This window comes from Nothoprocta perdicaria, unplaced genomic scaffold, assembly GCF_003342845.1.
Source record: "Nothoprocta perdicaria isolate Ctin4 unplaced genomic scaffold, notPer1 scaffold_269, whole genome shotgun sequence".
Classification (NCBI taxonomy): Eukaryota; Metazoa; Chordata; class Aves; order Tinamiformes; family Tinamidae; genus Nothoprocta; species Nothoprocta perdicaria.
In genome coordinates, this window is record NW_020455498.1 from 816,415 (window position 1) to 839,786 (window position 23,372).

The following is a 23,372-nucleotide window of genomic DNA, read 5'->3' on the forward strand; positions in this document are numbered from 1 at the left end:
AGCTAAGAAATTGTTCCTGGGGAGAGGAGGTTTTGTCTAGACTATACCAGCTCATATTAAAATGCAACTGATCTTCATAGTTTTTTTTTCCAGGTAGGACTCATTTAAAATCTTCTTCAATGCCACTGCTCACACTTGATCCTTTCTGATACCTGTTCTTCTGCCCTTCAGCACACTGCAGACTCAACCTGCGACATATGTTCCCGGGGCAGATGTGCCAACTGAGCTTCTCTCTAATCTCTTCTGCAATTTGTGTTCAGCTCAGGCACAGATCAGCTTCAGGTAGAGCACTTYTGCCTGCACAGGCCCTTGCTTGTGAATACTATGCAGCTCAGGTCTATATYTGCTTAAGAGAATAAGTAAAAGGTACTTAAATAGCCCATGCTGCATTGATATCAAACTTGTGCCAGATTTAGCAGTTTTCTTCAGTCTTGATACTGTAGTAATCTTTCAGCTGAGTGTATATTCGGCCTGTATAAAGCATCAGTCACGTCCAGGAGCAATGTGCAGCAGGTAGGCAAAACAATATCTGGCTTCTTCAGGCAAAAAGAGCTTCAGTCTAAAATTCCAACAGACCAAGATCACCTGGGCTACCCGCTCTCTACTGCATTTATATTATATTTATTGCACAACCCAGATAAGCGTTTAGGTATGTATTAACCAGTTCTCCCCCTGTTCCTGCTCATGCCTGTGCACATGAACTCATAATGTGCAAAGATTCAGGGCATTGGGAGGGAGGGAGTTGTGCGGTTTTCACATTATTTCTTGCTGATACCTCTAATGCATCATTCAGCACTAAAAATTGAGAGGATTAATGTCATACATAGATTGGAGGTTGTCACTTTGCCTTTTTTAACTGCTTTCTGCTTTAAAAAAAAGCTGAATTATTTAAAGCAAGTCCTTAAGCACTAAAAATGTGAAAATAATTTTTACTGCTGGCAGCCTCTTAGAAGTTTATGCTTAATATCAATTGTTTGATTAGTACTGCTGCTTCTTTGTAATTGGATCACTTATTTAATAAATAGAAATGCCAAAATAGAATTAAGAAAAATGATGCTAAATAATCCATTTTCTAAAGGCTGAGGCTCTTGCATTAAAATCATCCTCCTTTCTACGAGAAAGAACCCATGTCCCTGGGGCCTCATAGAACTCCTAGAGCTCCACACATGGCAGGGATGCTCAAGATGGAATAATAAACCTGAGACTGATGCAGAGATTTTCCCATTACAGTGCTCTAGAGATGGCAGAGGGTAGCTGACTGTTTGCCATCACAATTTCAATATACTAAAAATCACAARGAAATCAAGACAATCTTGAATATGGACCAAAACAGCAAGGCTCTCCAGGGACTCCAYGTCAGCCCTATATATTGTGGGGTCTCCTGATGCCCCAAAGGGGGAGGCCTAGGAAATCACATAGGAAATTTCATTCTTCTAGACCAAGGCACCTTGGTCTGTCTCTTAATATTTAATTATCAGAGCAAGGAGGAGAAGTACTTCATGCAAGCTTCTCCAGGGAAATAACCTGTCCCACTTGTCATTATCGCTGGCTACTCAATAGAGTTTCCACAAGAACAATTCAATCATTTCATATTCATAATTTCATAATTTATTATCAAATTTTACAGAAAGAAGATGAACACTTTCATTGCTTCTAGGAAATTAAATGAATAATTTTAAGAGATATATGTATCTGCAAAAGAGGCATAATTCGGTGAGCAACAGACTGACAACTCAGCGATTAAACTGCCTTAACCTCCTTTTCTCTTCCTGTAGACCAGTTATTATTTATTACTAAGTCAAGCTACCTAAAAACCATAATGCCTTTTTTCTTTTATTTTTGTTTTTATGAGGTAGAACTCCTTTTCACTTCCCCACTTGCCACTTGCATGCAAATGTGTATTTGTACCTGCAAAGCAGTGAGGGTCAAGAAGAGGAGGCTCATTTGGGTATCTTTAAAAATTGACCTGTAAAACCTTTATAAACACCTATAGTTCTGAAAGGCTTGAAAAATGAAATTATGGAGTAAAGGCCAGTGATGTCTGTTGCCTAGGAGACTGGAGAGGACAAAACACGAGGCTTCAGAGGACTAGGGCGATGTGAGAGACTGCCCAGCTTTCTCTATCATCAGTACAAACATCCTGGGTAGAACACACAGCTGTCCAGACACTACATGCAGGGGAAATGCAGCACCACGTTAAAACTATTCACGGGACTGACAGTCTTATGTCATGGTTCCTCTGAGTCCTCAAGTAACCAAGAGTGAAGATCAAGATCCTGCTGAGACCAGTAAGTGCCTCAGAATRAGAGAAAGTGAACATGGCAAAAATACTTCTATTTTAAGAAAGGGCAAGACTAAATCTCAGAAGCATTCTCTTCCAATGTATTAACATGAAGGGATAAAAAGGGTTAATAGAGGGTCATGGGATCATTCTTTCCTTATATTGTGCCCTGGTCGTAGTGTGCTTTCAAATGATAAAATCCAGTCACACAAGTGTCATGCAGTAAAATAAAACTTCTTACTAGTTAACAACATATTCATTTCAGACAGGCACTTCCAAGTTAAGCAAAAGAGCAGCCTCTCCTGCTCCTGAAGCCCTTGTAAATGAACTGCTTTTCTCATAGCTGGAGGAGTACAAGGATATCCAGTGCATTATTTTCCAATGATAAGAAGCGAGTCCATAACTTTGGCAAGCCTCCAAGGCCCAGACAGCCCAGGTACAGAGATCCCACTCCAGGGGCCCAGGAGTGGGGTTCCCATGCCTTTGTGCACAGCTCACTCCGAAGTGATAACAGTCTCTCACAGGACTAGAAACCCTGAGGCTGTAGCTGCTGCTGTATCACTTTCTACCACCCAAAGCCTGGAGGAGGCTTTGCCACCACTGAACCCATCAGGAAAGCCCCTGAGCTGTGCAATGTAGCTGCATTCCCAGGCTGGAATGTTGCTCTGCAGCAGGAAGGAGTGCCAGTCTGGGCACCACTGATGTCCACTGTTGGCTTTGAAGGTTTTTGAGAATATCATCTTTAAAGTTCATTCAAGCTGCTTATGACTGGATCTTTTATTTAACATTCGAGGATAACAAGGTCTTACCAAGCAGTAAGAAAGTTAGTCCAAGCAATTTTCACATACCGTCTTACAAGCTGCAGTAAGTCAGATACTGTTTTTATCATAAATAGACCACATTTCTGTGTTGTATTACTTGTATTTGTCCTTGCAGACTTTAAACAATGTACTTAGTTCAATCAAAAAAAAAAGTTTCCTTTGTAGAAAYACGACTGAAAATTCACCTTTGATGGCAGCTAAATATGCTCTCAGTTCTCTCTGGAGCCTGGAACCCTCTGCCTGGAAAAGAAGAAAACAGCAAGAAAATATGAGAGCACATTTCACTCTATATTAGAGGCCTTAAAAAAAAAGCAATATGCCAAACTTAACAACAAAAAGTTATTTCACAAGTTATTTGATGACTCAAACCACTTGTAAACATTTCTAAGATACTTGTTGCAGGAGCATGCACAAATTCATATAGAGAAAGTGGCATGTGCAAGATGCTACACATAGTGCAACTCTCTAGGACAAAGTTTCTAGTTTTCTTTCAGCCATTTGCACAGAGAACCATCCCAGTCAAAGATGGATTTTACRGCAAAGACAGAAGTTCCAGCCTGGCCAACATAAGTCGGAATGGACCAATATGAAAGAAGTAGGATGAAGAGTGCTGCACCTGATTTGGAAACTGCTCAAGTTGGGCCAGTTTGGACTGACTGAGGATCTAGGCATTTAAATAAATGGTTCACTAGTTTGACAAACAGTCATACATTTCACACATTTCAGATTTTCAAATATTTGGTAAATATCTGCAAAAAAACCCAGTCTCAAAAATAGTTATTTTATTCAGACCGGCATATGCAGTCTGCCATGAAATCTCAATTCTTTCCTTGGCAAATATATCAAAGTGATCTTTACTTTATGCCAATAGCTTGTTTTACTTTATCTATGACCAGATCACACTATGTACTTGGAGAAAAAAAAAAAAAGGATTTGCAAAAAAAATTGTTCTATATTTTGGGACATCCATTATGGCTAAAAATCTATTCTCTAGAAAATATTAATAGCCTGAAAACATTGGAAATATGCTGTTCCTACTGGTACCTAACCTCCTCCGATTTATTAATTTAAACTTCTAGAAACTACAAGAATATCCATTTGTGGTTACATTTCTCAGACAGAGCTACACCATGTGGAAAAATTGCTTGTAATATTCAAGAGAACACCTTGGATTTTTTCTTATTATTTCTCATTCAAAAGGGTGCCTGTGTTAATATTTAGGAGGCAGAGTCTCAACTGGCATAAACCATTAAAACTCTGCTGAAGTCAAAGGATTTTGTACAACAGTGGAGCATTTGCTATTAGTGTCACTGATGCTCACAATGTTCACACAGAAAGGATTCTGAGAAATTCAGATTGAAAGAATCACAGAATATTCAAGGTTGGAAGGGACCTCTAGAGATCATCTAGTCCAACCTTCCCGCTCCAGCAGGCACACCTAAAGCATGGGGCACAGGGCGGCAGCCAGGCGGGTTTTGAAGACCTCCAGACAAGGAGACTTCACAACCTCCCTGGGCAGCCTGTTCCACTGCTCTGTCACCCTCACAGTAAGGAAGTTGCTCCTCACCTGCAGACGGAACTTCCTGTGCTTCAGTTTATGGCCATTACCCCTCGTCCTATCGCTGGCCACCAATGAAAACAGCTTGYCCCCTTCCTCSCTGCATTCTCCCTTCCTGAACTTATACATATTAATCAGATCCCCTCTCAGCCTTCTCTTCTCCAGAGAAAACAGGCCCAGCTCACTCAGCCTCTCCTCGTACGAGAGATGTTCCATTCCCTTAATCATCCTGGTTGCTCTTCTCTGGACCCTCTTGAGAAGCTCCACRTCCCTCTTGTCCTGGGGAGCCCAGAACTGCACACAGTACTCCACGTGCGGCCTCACCAGAGCTGAGTAGAAGGGCAGAATCACCTCCCTTSACCTGCTGGCAACACTCCTCCTGATGCAGGCCAGGATCCCATTGGCCTTCTTGGCCACGAGGGCACACTGCTGACTCATGGTTAACTTAGTGTCAACCAGGACTCCCAGGTCCCTCTCCATGGAGGTTCTTTCTAGCAGGTCCACCCCTAATCTGTACTGATGCCTGGGGTTATTCCTCCCCAGGTGCAGGACCCTGCACTTGTCCTTACTGAACCTCATGAGGTGCCTCCCTGCCCAACTCACCAGCCTGTCCAGGTCCCTCTGGATGGCAGCACAGCCCTCCGGAGTGTCGGCCACTCCAACCAGCTTGGTGTCATCCGCAAACTTGCTCAGGGTGCACTCCGTGCCCTCGTCCAGGTCACTGATGAACAGGTTGAACAGCATTGGGCCCAGTACTGACCCCTGGGGGACACCAGTGGCCACAGGCCTCCAACTGGACTCGGCCCCATTTATCACCACCAGAGCTCTGCCATCCAGCCAGCCCTCGATCCACCTCATCATGCACTCATCTAGTCCACTCTCCCGGAGCTTCCGTATGAGGATATCATGGGAGACGGTGTCAAAAGCCTTGCTGAAGTCAAGGTAGACAACATCCACGGCTCTCCCCTYGTCCAGCCAGCCTGTCACCCCATCATAGCAGGCTATGAGGTTCGCCAGAAATGACTTCACCTTGGTGAATCCATGCTGACTGCTCCTCAACACCTTCTTTTCCTTCATATGCCTGGAGATTCTCTCTAGGATGAACCGCTCCATCACCTTTCCAGGGACGGAGGTGAGGCTGACCGGCCTGTAATTGCCTGGCTCCTCCCTCTTGCCCTTTTTGAAGACTGGAGTGATGTTGGCTCTCTTCCAGTCCTCRGGCACCTCCCCTGCTCTCCAGGACCTCTCAAAGATGATGGAGAGAGGCTAAGCAATAACCTCAGCCAACTCCCTCAGCACTCTTGGGTGCATCCCATCTGGGCCCATAGATTTTTGAGTGGCCAGTTTGCCTACGTGATCCTTAACCCAATCCTTCTCAACCCGCGGAAGGTCTTCCTCTAGCCCRTTTATATTTCTTCCACTTGAGCCCTGCAGTTCATGGGGGGTTGCCTTAGCAGTAAAGACAGAGGCAAAGAAGGCAGCAGTAAAGACAGAGGCAAAGAAGGCATTTAGTAACTCTGCCTTCTCGGCATCCTCCGTCACCAAGGCCCCTTCCCCATTCAGCAGTGCACTAACATTTTCCCTCRTCTTCCTCTYGCTRTTGACATACTTATAGAAACCCTTCCTGTTGTCCCTGACATGCCTCGCCAACTCCAATTCCACCCGGGCTTTGGCCTTCCTCATTTCGCATCTGCATTCTTTGACAATGCACCTGTATTCCTCCCACGTGGCCCGTCCCTTCTTCCACAAGCTGTATACTCTTTTTTTCTGATTCACTTTGCCCAGCAATTCCTTACCCATCCATACAGGTCTCCTACCCTGCTTACTCGACTTCTTTTTTGTGGGAATACACCGATCCTGAGCTTGGAGGAAGTGGCGCTTGAATATCAGCCAGCTCTCCTGGACCCCCTTTCCTTCTAGGACCCTGACTCAGGGGACCGCTCCAAGGAGCTCCCTGAAGAGGTSGAAGTTGGCTCTCTTGAAGTCCAGGGTAGCTATCCTACTTCTCGCCCCACCTCCTCCACACAGGATCGTGAATTCCAACATCTCGTGGTCGCTGCAGCCCAGACTGCCCCCAACCCTCACATTTTCCACTAGACCATCTCTSTTAGTATCAGGTCTAGCAGCGCCCCTCCCCTTGTTGGCTCCTCAACCACCTGTGTCAGAAATTATCTGCAATGTTCTGCAGGAACCTCCTGGACTGTCTGTTCCTGGCTATGTGGTTTTCCCAGCAGATATCAGGGTGGTTGAAGTCCCCCAGGAGGACCAGGGCCTGTGATCGGGAGGCTTCCCGCAGCTGCCCATAGAAGGCTTCGTCCACTTCCTCGTCCTGGTCAGGAGGCCTGTARTRAMMTCCCASYACYGTGTCGCCCCTGCTGGCTTGCCCCTTTATCCTCACCCACAGGCTCTCTACTCGCGTTCCATTCTCCCCTATGCTGAGCTCTATGCATTCCAGTTGCTCCCTCACATAAAGAGCAACTCCGCCACCTYGCCTTCCTGYCCYGTCCCTCCTGAAAAGCCTGTAGCCCTCCATGGCCTCATTCCAGTCATGGGAGCTGTCCCACCATGTCTCAGTAATTGTGATGAGATCATGGCCCTGCAGCCACACGTGCATCTCCAGCTCCTCTTGTTTATTGCCCATGCTGTGTGCGTTTATGTAGAGGCATTTGAGCGGGGCTCCCAACRTGCCTCTCCTCTTTGTCGGGACAGCTGCAGCCTGACCGGGCGGGCTCTCAGAAGTTCTCCTATTTTGCCCTATGGCCTCTTCAGTCCTAGAGGACCCTTCACAGGCCACAGCTCTAGATTGCTGTGGATGGTGTAACAGGCCGTGAGGCACCATCTCATCTGCCACCCCACGGGTACCCTCCTCATCCTGCATATTCCCCATGCTTCGCACATTGGTGTATAAGCTCTGCGGGGAGGTAATCGAGCCTGAACTTTTCCCAGGAGGCGTGAGAGTGGACCCTCTATAATCACACCCTAGCCATACTTCTCCACCGTCATAGGCCTCTTGGACGGCCATTGACTTAGGTTGTATGGGATTGATTGCCCAGTCCATGTGACACTCCCCTTCCCCCTTCTTGCTCAGTTTAAAGCTCTCCTAACAAGATTGGCAAGTCTTTTAGCAAACACTTGCCTGCCCTTCTTGGTGAGATGGATYCCATCACCCTCCACYAGCTGGTGATCGTCAGAGTCCTGTGATCGTAGAATCCAAAACCTTGCTGCCAACACCAGCGGCGCAACCAGTTGTGGATGTTAAATATCCGTTTTCTCCTACTTGAATCCATTCCCCTCATTGGCAGGAGGGAGGAGAACACTACCTGGGCTCCCATCTCTTTTACTGCCACTCCTAGGGCTCTGTAATCTTTCTTGATTTTGGAGAGTTTCCCCATGGCATCATTAGCACCCATGTGAAATAGCAGCAGGGGATAATAGTCAGTGTTTCGGACCATCCGGGGGAGCCTCTTTGTAACATCCCTTATTTGAGCCCCYGGCAAGCAGCAGACCTCCCTGGATAAGGGGTCGAGTCTGCAGATGGGTGCCTCTGTGCCCTGCAGCAGSGAGTCACCCACAACAATGACCCGCCACTTCTTCCGGGTGCTYCTTTTTTCCTTTGGGGGAGCAGCCTCAGGGCATGGAGCTGAGGCTTTCTCTGCAGACAGTCCTCTGGATGGGCCTTGGTTGGCATCCTCATCTAACTGCTCCTCATGCTCCAGGGCCTCATACCTGTTGGACAGGGAGACTGGCGGGGGTGAGGTGGGCCGGGGAATGGTTGCCCTGCCACCCTGAACAGGGACCCTTTTCCATTGTTGTTCGTCCTTGGATACCGTTAATTCTCTTCCCTCCGCCCTGTGGCAAGAAGGTGCTGGCTTTCCAGATGGAACCGGGGGGTTCTCTGGGTGCCTTTCCTGGGAGGGCTGCAGAAYGCAGCTCCACCAGTCTATTTCTCTTTCGCACTCCCTGATGGCCCTGAGCCTTTCCACCTCCTCCKTCAGCTCCACCACCAGGCTAAGCAGGTCCTCCACCTGCTCACACCTAAGGCAGGCAGCGTTTTCACCACTCCCTGGGACCAAGGAGAGGCTCAGGCATTCCTCACAGCTTGAGACCTGCACTGCCGCATGCTTCTGTGGCGGTTCAGTCTGTGTCGCCACAGTCTTCCTGGTACAAGCTCTCTGACGAGTAGACACCATGGTTTCCCTTGGTCGCCCGCTGATGGAAGAGACTGTGGGCAGAATTCTTTTGCTCGCCTGGGAGGAGCCTCCCTGCCCGCCCGGCCTGCTCACCCTGCCTGCACAAACTGCCCGCCGCGCCCTACTGCCGCGCCACGCTCTGTTTGCYGCGCTCTAGAGGGACTAGTTGAGTSTTAGGATCCATCTATGYGTCATCATATTAAATCCAAGCAGTGGTTCTCCAAAATAACCGCTTGCCGAGGCACACATTGCAATAAGCATATTACATTCTCCAAACTCAGTGCCTCTCCCAAGACCTTACCAGGAAATGAAAACCTCTGGATCTGAAGGCATACAAATTACCATGTACCGTAAAAAGAGCAAGGAGGGCGCAGGTATTACCAGTATTCTAGGAACTTGGAAATACTAAGGACTTCCACAGGCAAAAATACCCAAGTGCTCTTAGAAAACAGGCTGAATCCACTTTATGCATCCAATTCACCATTCTGTCTCTGGTTTTGAACCATACTTTGTGCTTTAAGGAAAAGCAAACCCTTGCCTTGCTTTGGGATCACCACTACACACCAAGGGAAGGCCAGCCAAGTATCTGGGGCAGGAATCAGTGAAATTCCTAATCCTCAGGCATCAGCACTCACAATAGACACAGTGGTAGCTTCCTGTGGTGTCCCATTTAAAGCATCAAGAAAAAAGAAACACTTCACACTGCTTAATACAAATTGCCATCCTATCATAACAACACATCACAGCATCCTACATAGCACAGTATCGCCGTAACACACTTAAAATCAGACTTTTTTCTACTTCTGTTGGTGACAGAATGCGAGGCGGAGGATGACAGAAGTTGTCTGTGGAGAAGGGCATTAAGTGAATGATACTGGCGAAGAGGAAAGAAAATTAATTGAGCCTGGGGAAAGAAGTTCTTGCTGTAAGATCTGAAGAGAAGCATCTGTGGACACACAGCAGAAGTAGGTGGGATGTCCCCTTGTTAGGTGTGTCAGTCTCTTCTGAGAGGACTTCTTGTTCTCTGAGAAGCCACATGAATGTATAGGAATTATCCTTCCAGCTTGCAACTTTTGCGTGATTACAGCCTCTTAGCTTGTGGCAACAATGGRAATTAGATACTCACAGCAACCAGATTCTTCATCACCATCCAGCTGAACAGGTTCCCAGCTGGTAACATTTTCTGATGTTTTGGAAACAAGCAAAGTGCAGTTGGAAGGCTCAGAACTCTGTCATCAGTCCTCATTTCCAGGGAAAGGCCTATATTTATTCGTACAAGTGATACTCTGTCACCAAGGATAACTAGCACCCAAAAGGCAAGTCAGGGACACAWGCCACTCCAATGCTATGTTTATAGCTGTGCCACTGCATAGTTTTACTACTGATATCCCCAAATGCTGTGACATGTACAGTGCTTGGTTAGTGTCACAAGTCATCAGCAACCACTGCTCAAGAAAACAGAGGAAAAAGCCAAAGCAGGGAAACATAATGCAATATTTTTAGCATATRTCCTGGTACGAATTCTCGTGATTCATTAAAAAGAACCATTTTAACATGAATCTACCTCATTCTAGGTGATTAATAAGTCCCAAGTAATTGAAATATCCATACAACCTAGAGCCATACAAWTGTTTCCTCAATAGCCAATGCTGTATGACACGTAGTGCTGAAGGGCCCATGAGCATGGGCCAGCTGCCATTGCCTTTCTGAAACCTTTCAGCTTCAGTGGTGACAGACTTGGGCCTGTCTATAAAATATGTGTGTATACAATCTACATCAACAGTCCCCGTTCTGGGGATTTCTGTGAAAAACACCTCTGCCCTATCTATTTTACTAAAGCAAGTTCACTATTGATAAAGGTAGATTCACCTAAGAAGATAATACTTCCAGGAGGAAAAAACTGCATTGATGACTCCATACACCTTGACACCAGGTGTCATATACCGGGTTTGAAGGCACCATTTTTTGGATTTCAACCATATTTAATATTTCCTTCTCCGTGCTAACTGCAGCTTGTACTCTCTCTTCTTTCTGGTCTGTCAGATTGAAGCATCCAATGCTTATGAAGCAATTGCTCTAAGTAATTTCATCAAGACTATCCATTTTGCTAACTGAGATGCAAACTCTTTAATGGTAATGAAAAGTAGGTGTCATTTTGCAGATGCTGATCTCCTGAGAAATAAGATAAAAAATAAAATAAAAAAGAGCATTGATGCTTCCTGTTCCATTTCAGAATTTGGTTTACATGAGGCAGCAAAATGAGTCACAGTTTCATAATATGCAAGAAAACTCAAGAGACAAATCCCAGTAGCACAGTTAATCGCAGACTCCTCACAGTCAGGTTGGCTGCTAACATGAGGCACGTTACCGACAGGCTCAGCTGCAGAAACTCAGAGCTCACTGGGTCAAAATCAAGAGAGAACCTAACGAAGCTCTCACAGGCACATATGGCACATGTGCTGTATCGTACATCTGGGCAAGCTGGCGTGCTAATCACCCAAAACATCTCTCACTAAACACCCCCCCAAAAAAAAAGAGAAAACAACAACAAAAATCCAATACAGATCTCCACAGTAATGTCCCGAACACCAGTTTGGCAGTTTGATGATTTCAGCACTGCAGTATATACAGTCACTACGGCTGTGGCTCATTTTTTCTCCACTCTGTAACCTTATTATTGCGGTCAGTTTTATGCACTCAAGAAAAAGCGCRTGCCTGGGGAGACCAGGTGGCTCCTTGCCTCAGGATCACAGCTGCAGAGAGCAGCACTGAGCCTTTTCAGTAGGACTGTCTTTTGGAGTTATTCATGTATTTATTTATAGTATTTAGGCATGCCTCATAGCACAGAAATTAAGACAAGAGCCACAGTACAGCTGACTCAAATGCTGAAGAAACCCACCAAATTTTAAAAGACATACCAGCATCAAAAACAGTTTGTGTCTTATCACCTGAGAGTGCATTAGAGAAATTACTGCTTCTGCACAGACAGGAAGGCCATTTTAGCCTCCATGAAGGCTGAAATCAAGTGACCTAATTGCCAGACATCGCTTATTTACAACTTTCCAAGCAGGACAGAGGAATTTGGTTCATCTATTATGTCACATACAAGATGCAAATACAATACATTTTTACTGAAAAGGTAAGCATCATGTGCTTAATACCAAAAACAGATAAATCATCCCACTTAGGTGAGAGTTAAAAGCACTGTCAATGCCTGGAGCATACCATATTTACTAATTGTCCCCACAAGAACACAAAACAGTTAATCATCAATATAGCTCTAAGTCAAACACCGCATTTGTTTCATTTCATCACTAAGACACAAAGGAAAATCAGCTCACATTAAGGCATCTTACCTAGCACCTGGCAGACACACTCTCTTGAAATGTGCAGTTATTACCTGTAGCACAAAGCACGGCTGTCATGCTGTTTGGAAACAYTTCAGGCAGTATTTACCGATATGACTTCTAGCAAACTCAGAAGAGTGACTGTAAATGACTGTATCACTACCAAATGCTCATAAATAAAAGAGGCTGTTGGGATGAATCCATAATTTGGTATGAAATACATTTGCATTTCACATTATAATGTTGTGCCCTAGCCCTACTTGAGCATTGTTCAACCCCTTAGAGCTCCTCAAAGTGTCTCCCAAATTTGAGGAGTTATTTATGAAGAAATATCTTTCTTTTCTCTTTTTACCAGCTAACAGGGATTGGATTTTGAATTCCTTGTCTTGTGTGTCATAGGAAGAAGAATGGACAGAAAACCTGGGTTTCCAGAAAAACAGAAGGTTTTGGGATTGCTGAGTTTCTGCCAGGAAAGCGCTTCAAGTCTATAGCCCAGTCATGAAGAAAGCTCAAGAGTGATAATTTCATTGCTCCAGTAATGAAGTAACAGCATGTAATGGAAGAACCTGTATGAAACCAGGCAGGTCCCTCAGACAGTGTGCACTAATCCAAAAACAAAGGCTAAAAAGGCAGGAACCAACATCCTTTGCCCTGTCTTAGCAGTGATCCCTCCAGAGTCATACAAGAAAGATCCATGCCCACAGTCATGTTCTTAATATTATTTTCCTTCTCACTACTGCTTAGGAAAGTAGCTATTTTTGGCTTATGGACCTTACAGAAAATAAACTATTTCAAACAGGAAGCCTTTGTGGTAAGGAAGTAATGTGACAAGAGATTTAACAGGTATCTTCTTGTACCTGCAGCATGCGAATAACCCATAGAGAATTTGGTCTATTTAGCATCCTCCCTAAAGAGGGTCCCACACATCTTCCCTTTTGTTTCTAGTACCTTGCAGCTATGCCCTTCACTGCTCAAGCTAGGATCCTACCCTCATATCTATTATATCTCTCTACAAACATATTTACATCCCCAAGGTAGGGCCCTACCTAATGGGTTTAACTGAATTTTGAGGTGTACAACAACAACAAATTGGTGCATGGCTAGTAGTAATCTATACACCTAAAACATAAAGCTAGACTTCCTAAATACTTGATTGAATTTCTACGAATATTGTGGCATTAATAAGCAATATAGTAGGAAGTGTAGGAGAAAACTGCCTGAAACTGTCTGTGTGAAGTGGATTATATTGAGAGTGTAACTCCAGAACTTGGCTACATCAACYATAAAAAGGCCTCCAATGCACATCAACTGTCCAAAAAAACTGCTTGAAATCAGTGCTGTGCTACATCTGTCAGCAAGCTAAACAAACTTGCAGCAAATGAGTATCTGGCCAGGACAAATCTTTTCAGGACCCCTAACAATTACATCAGATAAATATATTTTACTGCAAGGCATGCATTCCATAAAGCAACCCACAGAAGCGGGTTCTGCTCATTGAAGAACAAAAAGAAGGTTCTTCCTTTTTACCTCATTTCATAAAGCAGTAACTGCAGCACTTGAAACTTTATTTCAACAATGTTTGGTTTCTACTTTGGATCTTTACATCTGGAGATACAGGAATTGCTACTTAACTTCTTAACTTCCTAGAGATGAAATTCAGGTAAAACTCCAAAGGACTTGACATATTCATGAGAAATATGTTTTCTTTTTTTTTTTTTTTTTTCTCCTTTTTCTGAACTGCAGGGTTGATTCAGAGGCTAAGCATATTTAAAATTAGCTCTGCAGAATGGAAGGTCTAAGCTTTGAAAAATTTCTTGCAAAATACTGCAAATCTGTCATAAATGAATTTATGGTGTCCATAAAAAAAAAAAAAGACTTAAGATTGACAATTTCTTGTGTTTACAGAGGAAGGTAAATATCAGTTCCATTTACTGATCAAAATTACAATCTCTGGACTGCTGTTTTTAGTTGCAGCACCTCTGCTTCTGATAGCAGGATTCCTGAGGCTCTGCAAAGCCACTGTGCTCTGCTCTCTCCAGGCACAGGATGACTCAGTTTCTCCATGGTGATTCATCTGGGTAATTCAGCTGTGAGTCTGCAGGTTCATAAGGGGCTGCATTCTAAAAAAAGTTGGAACTGATCCTTAAGCAGCCTAAATGTTTTTATTTTCCTCCATAAAGAAAGATCAATCTGCTGGAATTATCCTTACATAGAGCATTCTGAGGATTTTGGTACATACCTGCTACCCCATCCACACTTCAGGCAAGGGACAGTGCACTAGGATTTCAGTTTTTCAATTACATGTTCCCTGGTTAATGAGTTCTTTGTGCTTCCTCTCTTACTATCTTTTCTCTGTGCTGAACTGGCAGACCTCATATCTGGACAAACTTAATATAATGATCATTCTGCCTGCAAGACCAGTTGACTTCCCCAAGTGGACAAGATTCAAGAAGACAGGAAGACAAGGAAAAAACAGACCATTKTCCCAGCTTTCAGCTTACTGGGATCCCCAAAGCCCACATGGCATCAGCTGCTACACACAACTTAAAAAGATACACAGAACTGAAGTGACAATCTGGCCCAGTATCAAATGCAGGTAAGTGACATGGCCAGGAAATATTGCTAATTCACTGCCAAGGGAGATTGCAAAATGTGTAAAATGAAGTTTGGACTTTCCCTCAGACTATCTCTGGTATAGAAAAGCCTGACTACATTGGTAACCAATACAGAGTCAGATAAACCTAAAAAGAAGTGCATATGGGGCAGCCTCTAATAGCAGAGAGGTCCTGCATGCAAGCTACCTGAATGGTCCATAGCAACAGTTAYGTTGTTCTGGACAACATTCCCTCTTCTTTTTTCATTTACTTAGAATATTTAACTAAAAACACATCCCACAGAACTTAATGATGATGCTTCTGCTGCTTCTTCTGACCTCATTAGAAATCCACAGATGCATCTTTATTTCCAGCATCACAGGTGCTAGCTGTGCAAACAGCTGTGATGTTGAAAGCAAGGATAAGCAGCAATATAAGGAAGATTAAGAAGAAAAATACTTCAAAGAAAGATATCCAAACCAGTAGGCAAAAGAGAAAGAGGACAAAAAGGGAAAATACAATATCTCTGCAGAGCTTTGTAGCTCCTGAATCAGTTGCATTAAATCCTAGCACYTTCCAGACCTCAAGAAAATGAGGGAGGAAGCATCATCCGCTGAGAAACAAATTCTTTTACCTCCCATTGACATCTCTGGGGAAGACTGAAGATCTACACAGCCCACTGGCTCCTGAAGCCTCCCTCTCTTCTAGACTAAGAGAGGAAAATGATGGTTTTGTCACCATAAGATGCTAAGGTGACCATCAGAGGCCCAGTAATCTGCAATCAGGATTTATGTTTGCATAGGAAGGACAGAAGTGCATGTGGTAGGTAGGACTGATTCAGACTAGGAATCCCAGACACTGACAGAAGCCAATTCTTACATCATGTAAAATGTGTGGGAGTAGCTCTCTTACTCTGCAGAGCTTTTATAGATCAGCTCCAAAGGACAGCTCACAAAGACTATAGACTCAATTCATACTTATGTAATAAGATTCTTTCCTTGGTGGCATTAATGCAGCTCGTGGTAGGCATTTATTTACACCACAGAGTTGCTATGCAATTAATTACAACTCGTTACCTTGAAGCAGAAAAGTCTGCCCAAAAAAGCAAGGAGTAATTGAGGTTAGAATCCAGAACCGTTCAGGGCACCTTTGTTTTCATRGTTGTGTTTACAACTTTGAGGAGCTCAGATCCCCAGGAGAGCCTCATCTGCGCTAACACCACAGTCCTTGCCATGCCTGCACTAGCAGGGATAACACATAGCAAAATAACACACACCAGTCAAGCTATTCATCTATTAGCTTCATACAGACTCACTGATATTACATACCACCAATAAAAAAAGGTGGTATGTAATTTTCCCAATTAAAACAAAGCAGATAGATACACTGCTTCTTTGTGGCAAYTACAAAGATATATTTAATCACCTGGGTCATCTTCAGCTCCCAGTTCTACTGCTACAAGTCCACTGTCATGCTACAGATTCCAAGGTGCTCTGGCATGATGATGTAAGTTATGATTAAATTCTGGTCTTTTATTTTAAATGCAATTCTTAGCCTTTTGCACGCAGAGATGGAAGGATTTCTATCCATTTAGAAGTGGCAGAACAAAATTTTATACCCATTCAGTTCAAAACAATTTCTTACCTGTTACTCTGCAGCATCATCTTCAAAAGCTGCAAGGTAAAATACACTCCAGTCTTAAGACACAAATAAGGAAATCAAAAAAGTTACTGACCTCTTGCCGCTTGAAATTTTGAACATATTCTTCAAACTGTTCATCTTTTGTTTCATCTGCTTTTCCTAGCTTTTGAAGGACCTATATAGGGGGGAAAAAAAAGGAATTAATWAATTGGATCTTATAATAATTACACTAATGCCACAATACAATAGAATACTAACGTCAAACATTCCAAAGTGCATTAGTGCTAGTTATGTATCAGTACCCTTGCAGGACAACTAACGTATTCAAAATCAGTCAAGATAGGAAGACGTGATTGTTCAGACAGCAATACTCAAACCCTAAACTAACCTGTCAAAAGTAGAACTATTTGAGGATATTACAGAATAACCCTACTCTGGATGGTAGGATAAACCCTTGTGAGAGTCAAAGATTGTTGTCACTAACTTGAACTGCTGTGAGCTCACCAACGTGCTCTGATCTCAGCAGATGAAAGTCCATTCAATGGGGACCCGTTTGGCACTTTCTTCTAATGTCATGCTTTCCTAGGACTTGCAAAAGAAACTCTAGGGCTTCAAAAGAAATTCATGCAGAACTGCAGGATTACATGGTTGGGCAGAAAGTGATTAACATGAAAGCAGGCTGTTCAGCAGAAATGCTAGTAGAGCTACTTATACACCAAGTATCATATGGATTGCAGGAAATGCTCACAGAAGTGAAAGATGTTTTCACTCCTTATGAAGTATGAATTTTGAAAGAAGCTTTTTAGGAAGCTTAAGAAACCCAGTTCACTCCAGAAATAAATGTTAGCTTAAAAGTATTAAAGCTGGAACAGAATTAATTCCATAACTTACACCAACTTGCATTCCAGTGAGGATGTTATACACAACAAACAGAACAAATGCATGAGACTCACTGAAACCACAATATTTACAACTCCTGGCTGCCAAATGAAGTGAAACCAGGAAGAGAGAGCCATCAAAATGACTATTCAATCACTCTCTATAGAGAAGAGCAGGTAGAGGCAATAAATTCAATTACCCATGTGCAAGGCATAAAACAGATGAACCTACATGTTCAGTCCTACTGATTAAAAAAGGCTTCTCTGCAAAGATGAAACAGTCATATTGAACCACCTAGGCATTTCTTGGGAAGCATTAAAAAAATCTTCTTTTGCTATGATGTCCAGGTCTGCAGCCCTTTGCCTCCATTTCAGTGCTGCACTGACACTTCAGAGATGGTGAGAGAAAGAAACAGATGGACTGGTGTGTATTCTGAGACTGGCACATGGTAGGATGAAAATATATACAGTATATTTCATTTAAAAAGATCAACTTTTCTAATAAGGAAAAGTAATTAAGAAACCTTATAAATCTGTTTTGTCTAGCTTTGTTCTTCATTTGTCTTTTGATAATTTTGAAGCATTTCCATTACTCATCTTAAGAAACAACTTTAAACTCACCTCAAGCTCCCAGATTATCCTTAGCCGATCATTAGTTATCATTCCTTTTAAGTGCGTACATTGGCAATATTAATGATGGAAAGAATTCCTGAGCATGAGACAAACTGCAGCCACTTTTCTTGTTGCCTACTGTATCTTATATTGCCATTATTTCGCTATTTGTTCCTCCACTTCTCATTTAGGTCCCTGTTTCCTTGAGCACGACCAAACTCTTTTGCCCACTGCCTGCAGCTGAATTTCTATATTGAAAGCTGATGCACTGAATCTTGTCCGAGGAGCAAGGCTGTCACGGAAACTGTAATTTGGAAGGGTATCATCTTGTGGTGGACTGCAGCTTCACAACCGTTGTTCCACTCTCTTGACAGAAGCATTTTCTGCTGTACAGTCACAAAGCAGAAGAAATTCTATCCTGAATGTAATTAATGGGTGGAAGTTACAAGACAAATGTGCAGTTACCCCTCCAAAACACCCTCTCAGCCCCTAGCAAATGGTACTCCAGAGATTTCCCAAGGTGGTGCCTTTGCATTTTACAGATAGATTTTTCTTATTTAAACAAGCCCTGTTGCTTTTTAAGGTCAGGTAAGGTATTTACTGTTCAAAGAAGGGTGAAGATTCACTTTTCTCAGCTGATTTTCTGCTGTGAATTTCATATCAGCTTTTGCTCCTTAGTGTTTTGAGTATTCTAAAACACCATAACGCAAAGCAACAGATAAAAAATGAACACAGAACTGAATAATATCCAGAGGAGCACAAAATAATGTGATACAGATATGTTCTGTTAATCAAAACTGAAAGAGAGAAATGTGGCCTTTCTACACAGCCTTAATGTCAAATACGAACATTATGCTAGGAGAAATGATATAATAACCTGTCTGCAAATTAAAGAATCTAATTGCACATCATTGCCCTGATGATGTAAAAATGTTCCAGAGGCAGACACAAAATAAATCAGACTATGATCCCTCCCACAAGGAAGCCACAAGGACTCTACATGAGTCCTTGGTCATACGCTTAAAGCAGGAGAGCACACTACAGAAGGCATTGACTTGCATAGCACAACGTATGGGTCTCTGCTCTGTGGTGCACAGACCAACTTCCAGTACATCCAGCAAACAGTCTGTGAATTCTGCTGTAAGTAAACACCCCTGCAAGATTTCACAAAATTACAGGTGGCTATCAACATACATAAACAGTTTCAAGTAAAACTTCACTGATCAGAAAGAATCAAGGAGACTGGAGAAAATAATAGACTTGCACTTGGAAAGGGCTAATTTTGCTGGTGGGACAGAAAGGGATACCAACAGCCTGCAGGGAGTTTTGCTGCCTGTCTCTGACAAGCATCTATTCAAAGATCTATTCAGAGATTCAGGCATCTGCAGGTTTTAATACTATGTGATCCTGCGACCTGGTAAGGTGACTTATCAGATGCTCTCTGCAGGAATCCTGAAAGGTGCTTATCTGCAGTGAAAGAAAAAAACCAGCATGGCTGGCCCAGCATAGCACTGCTAGGCGCGTTTTCCCTAGTCTGTGTACTAGTCTGTACAGCCCTGTGATCCAGGGCAYTCAGGGTGAAGAGCACAGCAGGTGGTTTTCATTGCATGTAACTTAAAGAAGAACGCAAAAGACACCCTCAAAACAATATAGACAGACCAAGCTTAGAGGAAGAAAGTAAGAATGAGAAGCTGAAGAAACAATTGAAAAGGAAAAAGACCATTAGGAAATACTAATCATGATCAGCCTAAGGGCAAAAACATAAGTTTGAGAAACTGAGGATTTGTTTCTTTGACCTTATTGTAAGCAACTCAGATGACATAGGCTGCCTGAGACATCTCTGTGCAGCTCGCAAATACAGACCTATAGAAGATATATGACACAGACCTATAGAAGTGTCCTTTGGAAAAACAGCTCAAGGCAAAGCAGGGCCAGATACAAGCAACTGAATTGAGGCAGTGAGAGCTACAGCAACATCTACACATCCTCAGAAACTTCTGAGCATTTTTTCTCCCTTCAAAAAWTCTTTTATGGAATAGTAATTCCTCCTGTGCTTGTTTTGCCATTAGGAAAAAAAAAATACAATTAAGATAAGCAACTATGCCAAGTTCAAAGGAAGTTAATCATAAGCAGGTATCATACAGACTAGCATCTTAACCTTTGGGCCATCCTCCTGTGAAAAGGAGAAGCTCAGTACAGAAATCTGCTACATTTGGAATATCTGCACAGGAATATACAGAAGAAAAGAGGAAGAGCAAATAAAAAGGCATCTTAAAGAACTGGGGGTTAAAGACAAYCTGTTTGTCCTTTTGTGGCTCCTGCTACTCTCTCTTCCTGAAAAGACTGATCTCTTCTTGTGCTTGAATAAGGGCTAAATTTAACTGCCTGCACCAGTAGCAGTAAGCAGTAAGAGCCCTGAATGAATCAACGTCCTTTATTGCATCCAGGCAAATCAAAAARAAGCTAATCGAAAATGCCGTCAAATGCTTTTGCCTCTGCCTATACTCTGCTTGCTCATGCAACTGAAAAATGCCTGGATATCTTGCAACCAGTGACCAGAGCCTTGTAGAAACTGGCTGTGCTTCTAGGCTGACATATTCTGATACCCTTGTGGTTTGTCCTTTCCCCTTTCTGTTGAACTGACTCTTTTCTAACTTGACCATCCTCTAAAAATAACAGTTGTGGAAGAAATGTGTTATTTACTGCCCTTGTAATATTTCAATCTGCTCATTTTTCAAGTCTGCTTGAACTGTCTTCTATCCACCATCTGCCTATTGAGACTGCAGGTTCTTCAAAGTGGAAACCACGTGAGCCTTTGTCCATTTGGAGTGGATCTTCAAGATCCTATCTGAAAAGCTCTAATAATTTCTCTTCCTTTTAAATCCCCCCAGAGAAAAGCTAATTCTGTTTTTATTTACTAGACACTCCTATTCCTAAAAAAAAAAAAAACAGTGGTGAGGGAAAGGGAAAGGGAAAGATTAAAGCATCCACTCTAAGCATTTTTTCCACCATATATTCAATGCATAAAAGCAGCATGGAACAAATTGTAAATGAATTACTAGTCAGAAAACTARAAAACCATTAGTTCTCCAAAACAGGAGTAGGCTGCCTTTATAGCTTGTTTCAGGACTAATTTTTGAGACTATGCAAAGCGAACACTAAAATCAATTATAGTGTCATCTAGAACAGAGATCTTCTAAGCTGCAGTCACAATAAAATAAATATGGAGGCCACTAAAGTTTATCCTGTTACAAAGAACCTAAAGTAATTTATCCTACTGTAGTCCTCAGCAGAGCTACTTGACAGGCAATCTGTCATCTCTAAATAAGTCAAGTTCCTCCTGGGCCAAGCAGGGAGAGATCGAATATAAAATAAAATGTAATTTAGTTGTGGCTAGCAAAGTTTTTCTTTCTTAATTAGACACTTAAAATCCAACTAGAGGARATAACTTTGTCCTTTACAAATTCTCTCTAGGCATTTATCATCGCAAGCATGTGATGCTCTTCCTGTCTGCTGAGGGACAAAGCAGACAAAAAAAAAACAAACAAAGGAGGAGTTTTTCAGTCACTAGGACAAAACAATAAAATAAAGATCACACTCAGTAATACAGATTTAGACTTCAAATTTAAAAGCGTGCAGACGTTCTCCCATGGTCTTGCTCAACAGGATATATCAGATTCCTGGTTTATTTTCTTTAGCTCTAACAATGTGCTTTCAGTAGGTTATTTTTTTGCTTAGGRAATCAGGCTTTCACTTTAAGCAGTGATGCTTTTCAGGCTGTTTCCCATTATAGTTACCATGTGGTATCTGATTTTCTGTATTCAGGTTCAAGATTTGGTGCAGTAAAACAAAAAAAAATAATTGAAAGCAGTATTTTAATTAGATATAACAAATTTTTATAAAGGTTACCTMTGAGATTGGGAGCTCTGCTCAACTTTTAACTCTTCTGTATGATTACAGCCCATAGTTCTACAGCCTCAGGCCCCAAATTATWACATTCAGTAATTATGCAGCAATGGTGATGAGCAAAAAAAAAATACATCCAATCGTGACATGAGTAATAACAGATCCTACACATTTGTCATTATGAGGCCTAGAAAACTTAAGAGATAAATTTACTTTTYCTTTTTTCTTCACCATTATATCTACAAGGCAAGCTACTCATGTTTTTGCATCTGATCAGTTTGGCTTCTAAATTAATCCATATGCTCAATGAAGTGATACAGATGTCTAATCTTGACTGCCTCCTCCAGCCTGAGTGGTGACATTTCCACAGCTATCCTTACTTCAAGAAAGGTATTGACTCAGTCTAAAAACAAGTGCTCGTTGGAGAGRCCCCGAGCACAAACTGAAATATAGGTAGGTATAATACAGGTAATACACTATTCTCCACGTGAAAACTWCCACAAATTGCCAAGTGCAAAGAGTTTCTTCCAGAAGAGGTACCTGTTCAGAGATATCAATCACGCACATTTTAAGCTTTCCTTTTCCAGTACTATAAATAAGCTTCATGTGTGCAAGAAATTTTGCACAAGAAATTGTGTGCACGAAAGTCTTGAGCACTGACCAGAAAAAAAAMCCCTCACCTCCAGGCCCCCTTTGCCAGACCCCCAGGTCACCACAGCAGAGCAGCCCAAGGGGACCAAGGCCCTCCCCTTGCCTCTCACTCGGGGCTAAGGSCAGAAGACAGTGGGRCARTGTGGGGCTGAGTGCGCYGGGAAAGAGGGGCTCACACAACACTTGAAATTCASRAATTCTTTTATTTACAGGCCCATGGTGGGTGGCTGATCTTGGTGTGAGATCTGCAGATGACTTTTTCWGAAGCCCCTTCACCTTCTGTGGCGGGGGGCAGAAGTCAGGGGTAGCTGGAGAGGGGGAACCCGCGGCTGAGCACTGCGCCCATAGATGTTCTTCTGCTGCTCAGCCCTTCATCTAGATCTCTTGACAAGGGACTGCTGGCCAGGCCCGGCACGGGCAAGGGCAGCGGTGAGCAGCTGCGTCACCCGGGACACGCTTGCTGACCGCTGCCGTTGATGTCAAGAGCGTCTCTGTGATGTCATGTCACATTCCATTGTGAGGCTCCGCTCACCCCTGCYCTTGCCCCTATAAAAGTGGGAGCGCTGCAGGGTCCACAGTCCGCCGAGGATCTTCCTGAAGACCCAAGGGGACTAGGGAGCCAACAGGTGGAAGACATCTCGTGGAGCTTACCACAACTGCCTCAGGGCGGCATTGGTGATTATTTCGTCATCTTTATCCATAAAATGGAACCAGCGGCTGTACTGAGGAGAGTCGCAAAGAGAAAACTAAGGCGGCAAGAATGTCGAAAGAAGACGGCAATGGGGGACTCAAACAGGAATCTCAAAAAGGATGAGAGCAGGAGAAAGGACGGGAGTGAGCCCATGGAAATTGATCCTCCGGAGGACATCCCTGAACCAATGGAGATCGATTCC

At 43.1% G+C, this 23,372-nt stretch overlaps 1 protein-coding gene across 3 annotated transcripts in view; it reads right to left on the reverse strand.

The window, feature by feature from the left end:
• AMPH (amphiphysin) overlaps nt 1-23,372 on the reverse strand; it is a 101,791-nt gene that overhangs the window by 44,528 nt on the left and 33,891 nt on the right. For 2 of the 3 annotated variants that reach the window (XM_026040819.1, XM_026040817.1), the window contains exons 2-3: nt 16,527-16,607; nt 3,288-3,342 (exon numbers count right to left, since the gene is read on the reverse strand). In XM_026040819.1, the coding sequence (XP_025896604.1) occupies nt 3,288-3,342; nt 16,527-16,607 (136 nt within the window). Of the gene's footprint in view, nt 1-3,287; nt 3,343-16,526; nt 16,608-17,931; nt 17,988-23,372 lie in introns of those variants that run through there. The other variant, XM_026040818.1, reaches the window with a different exon arrangement.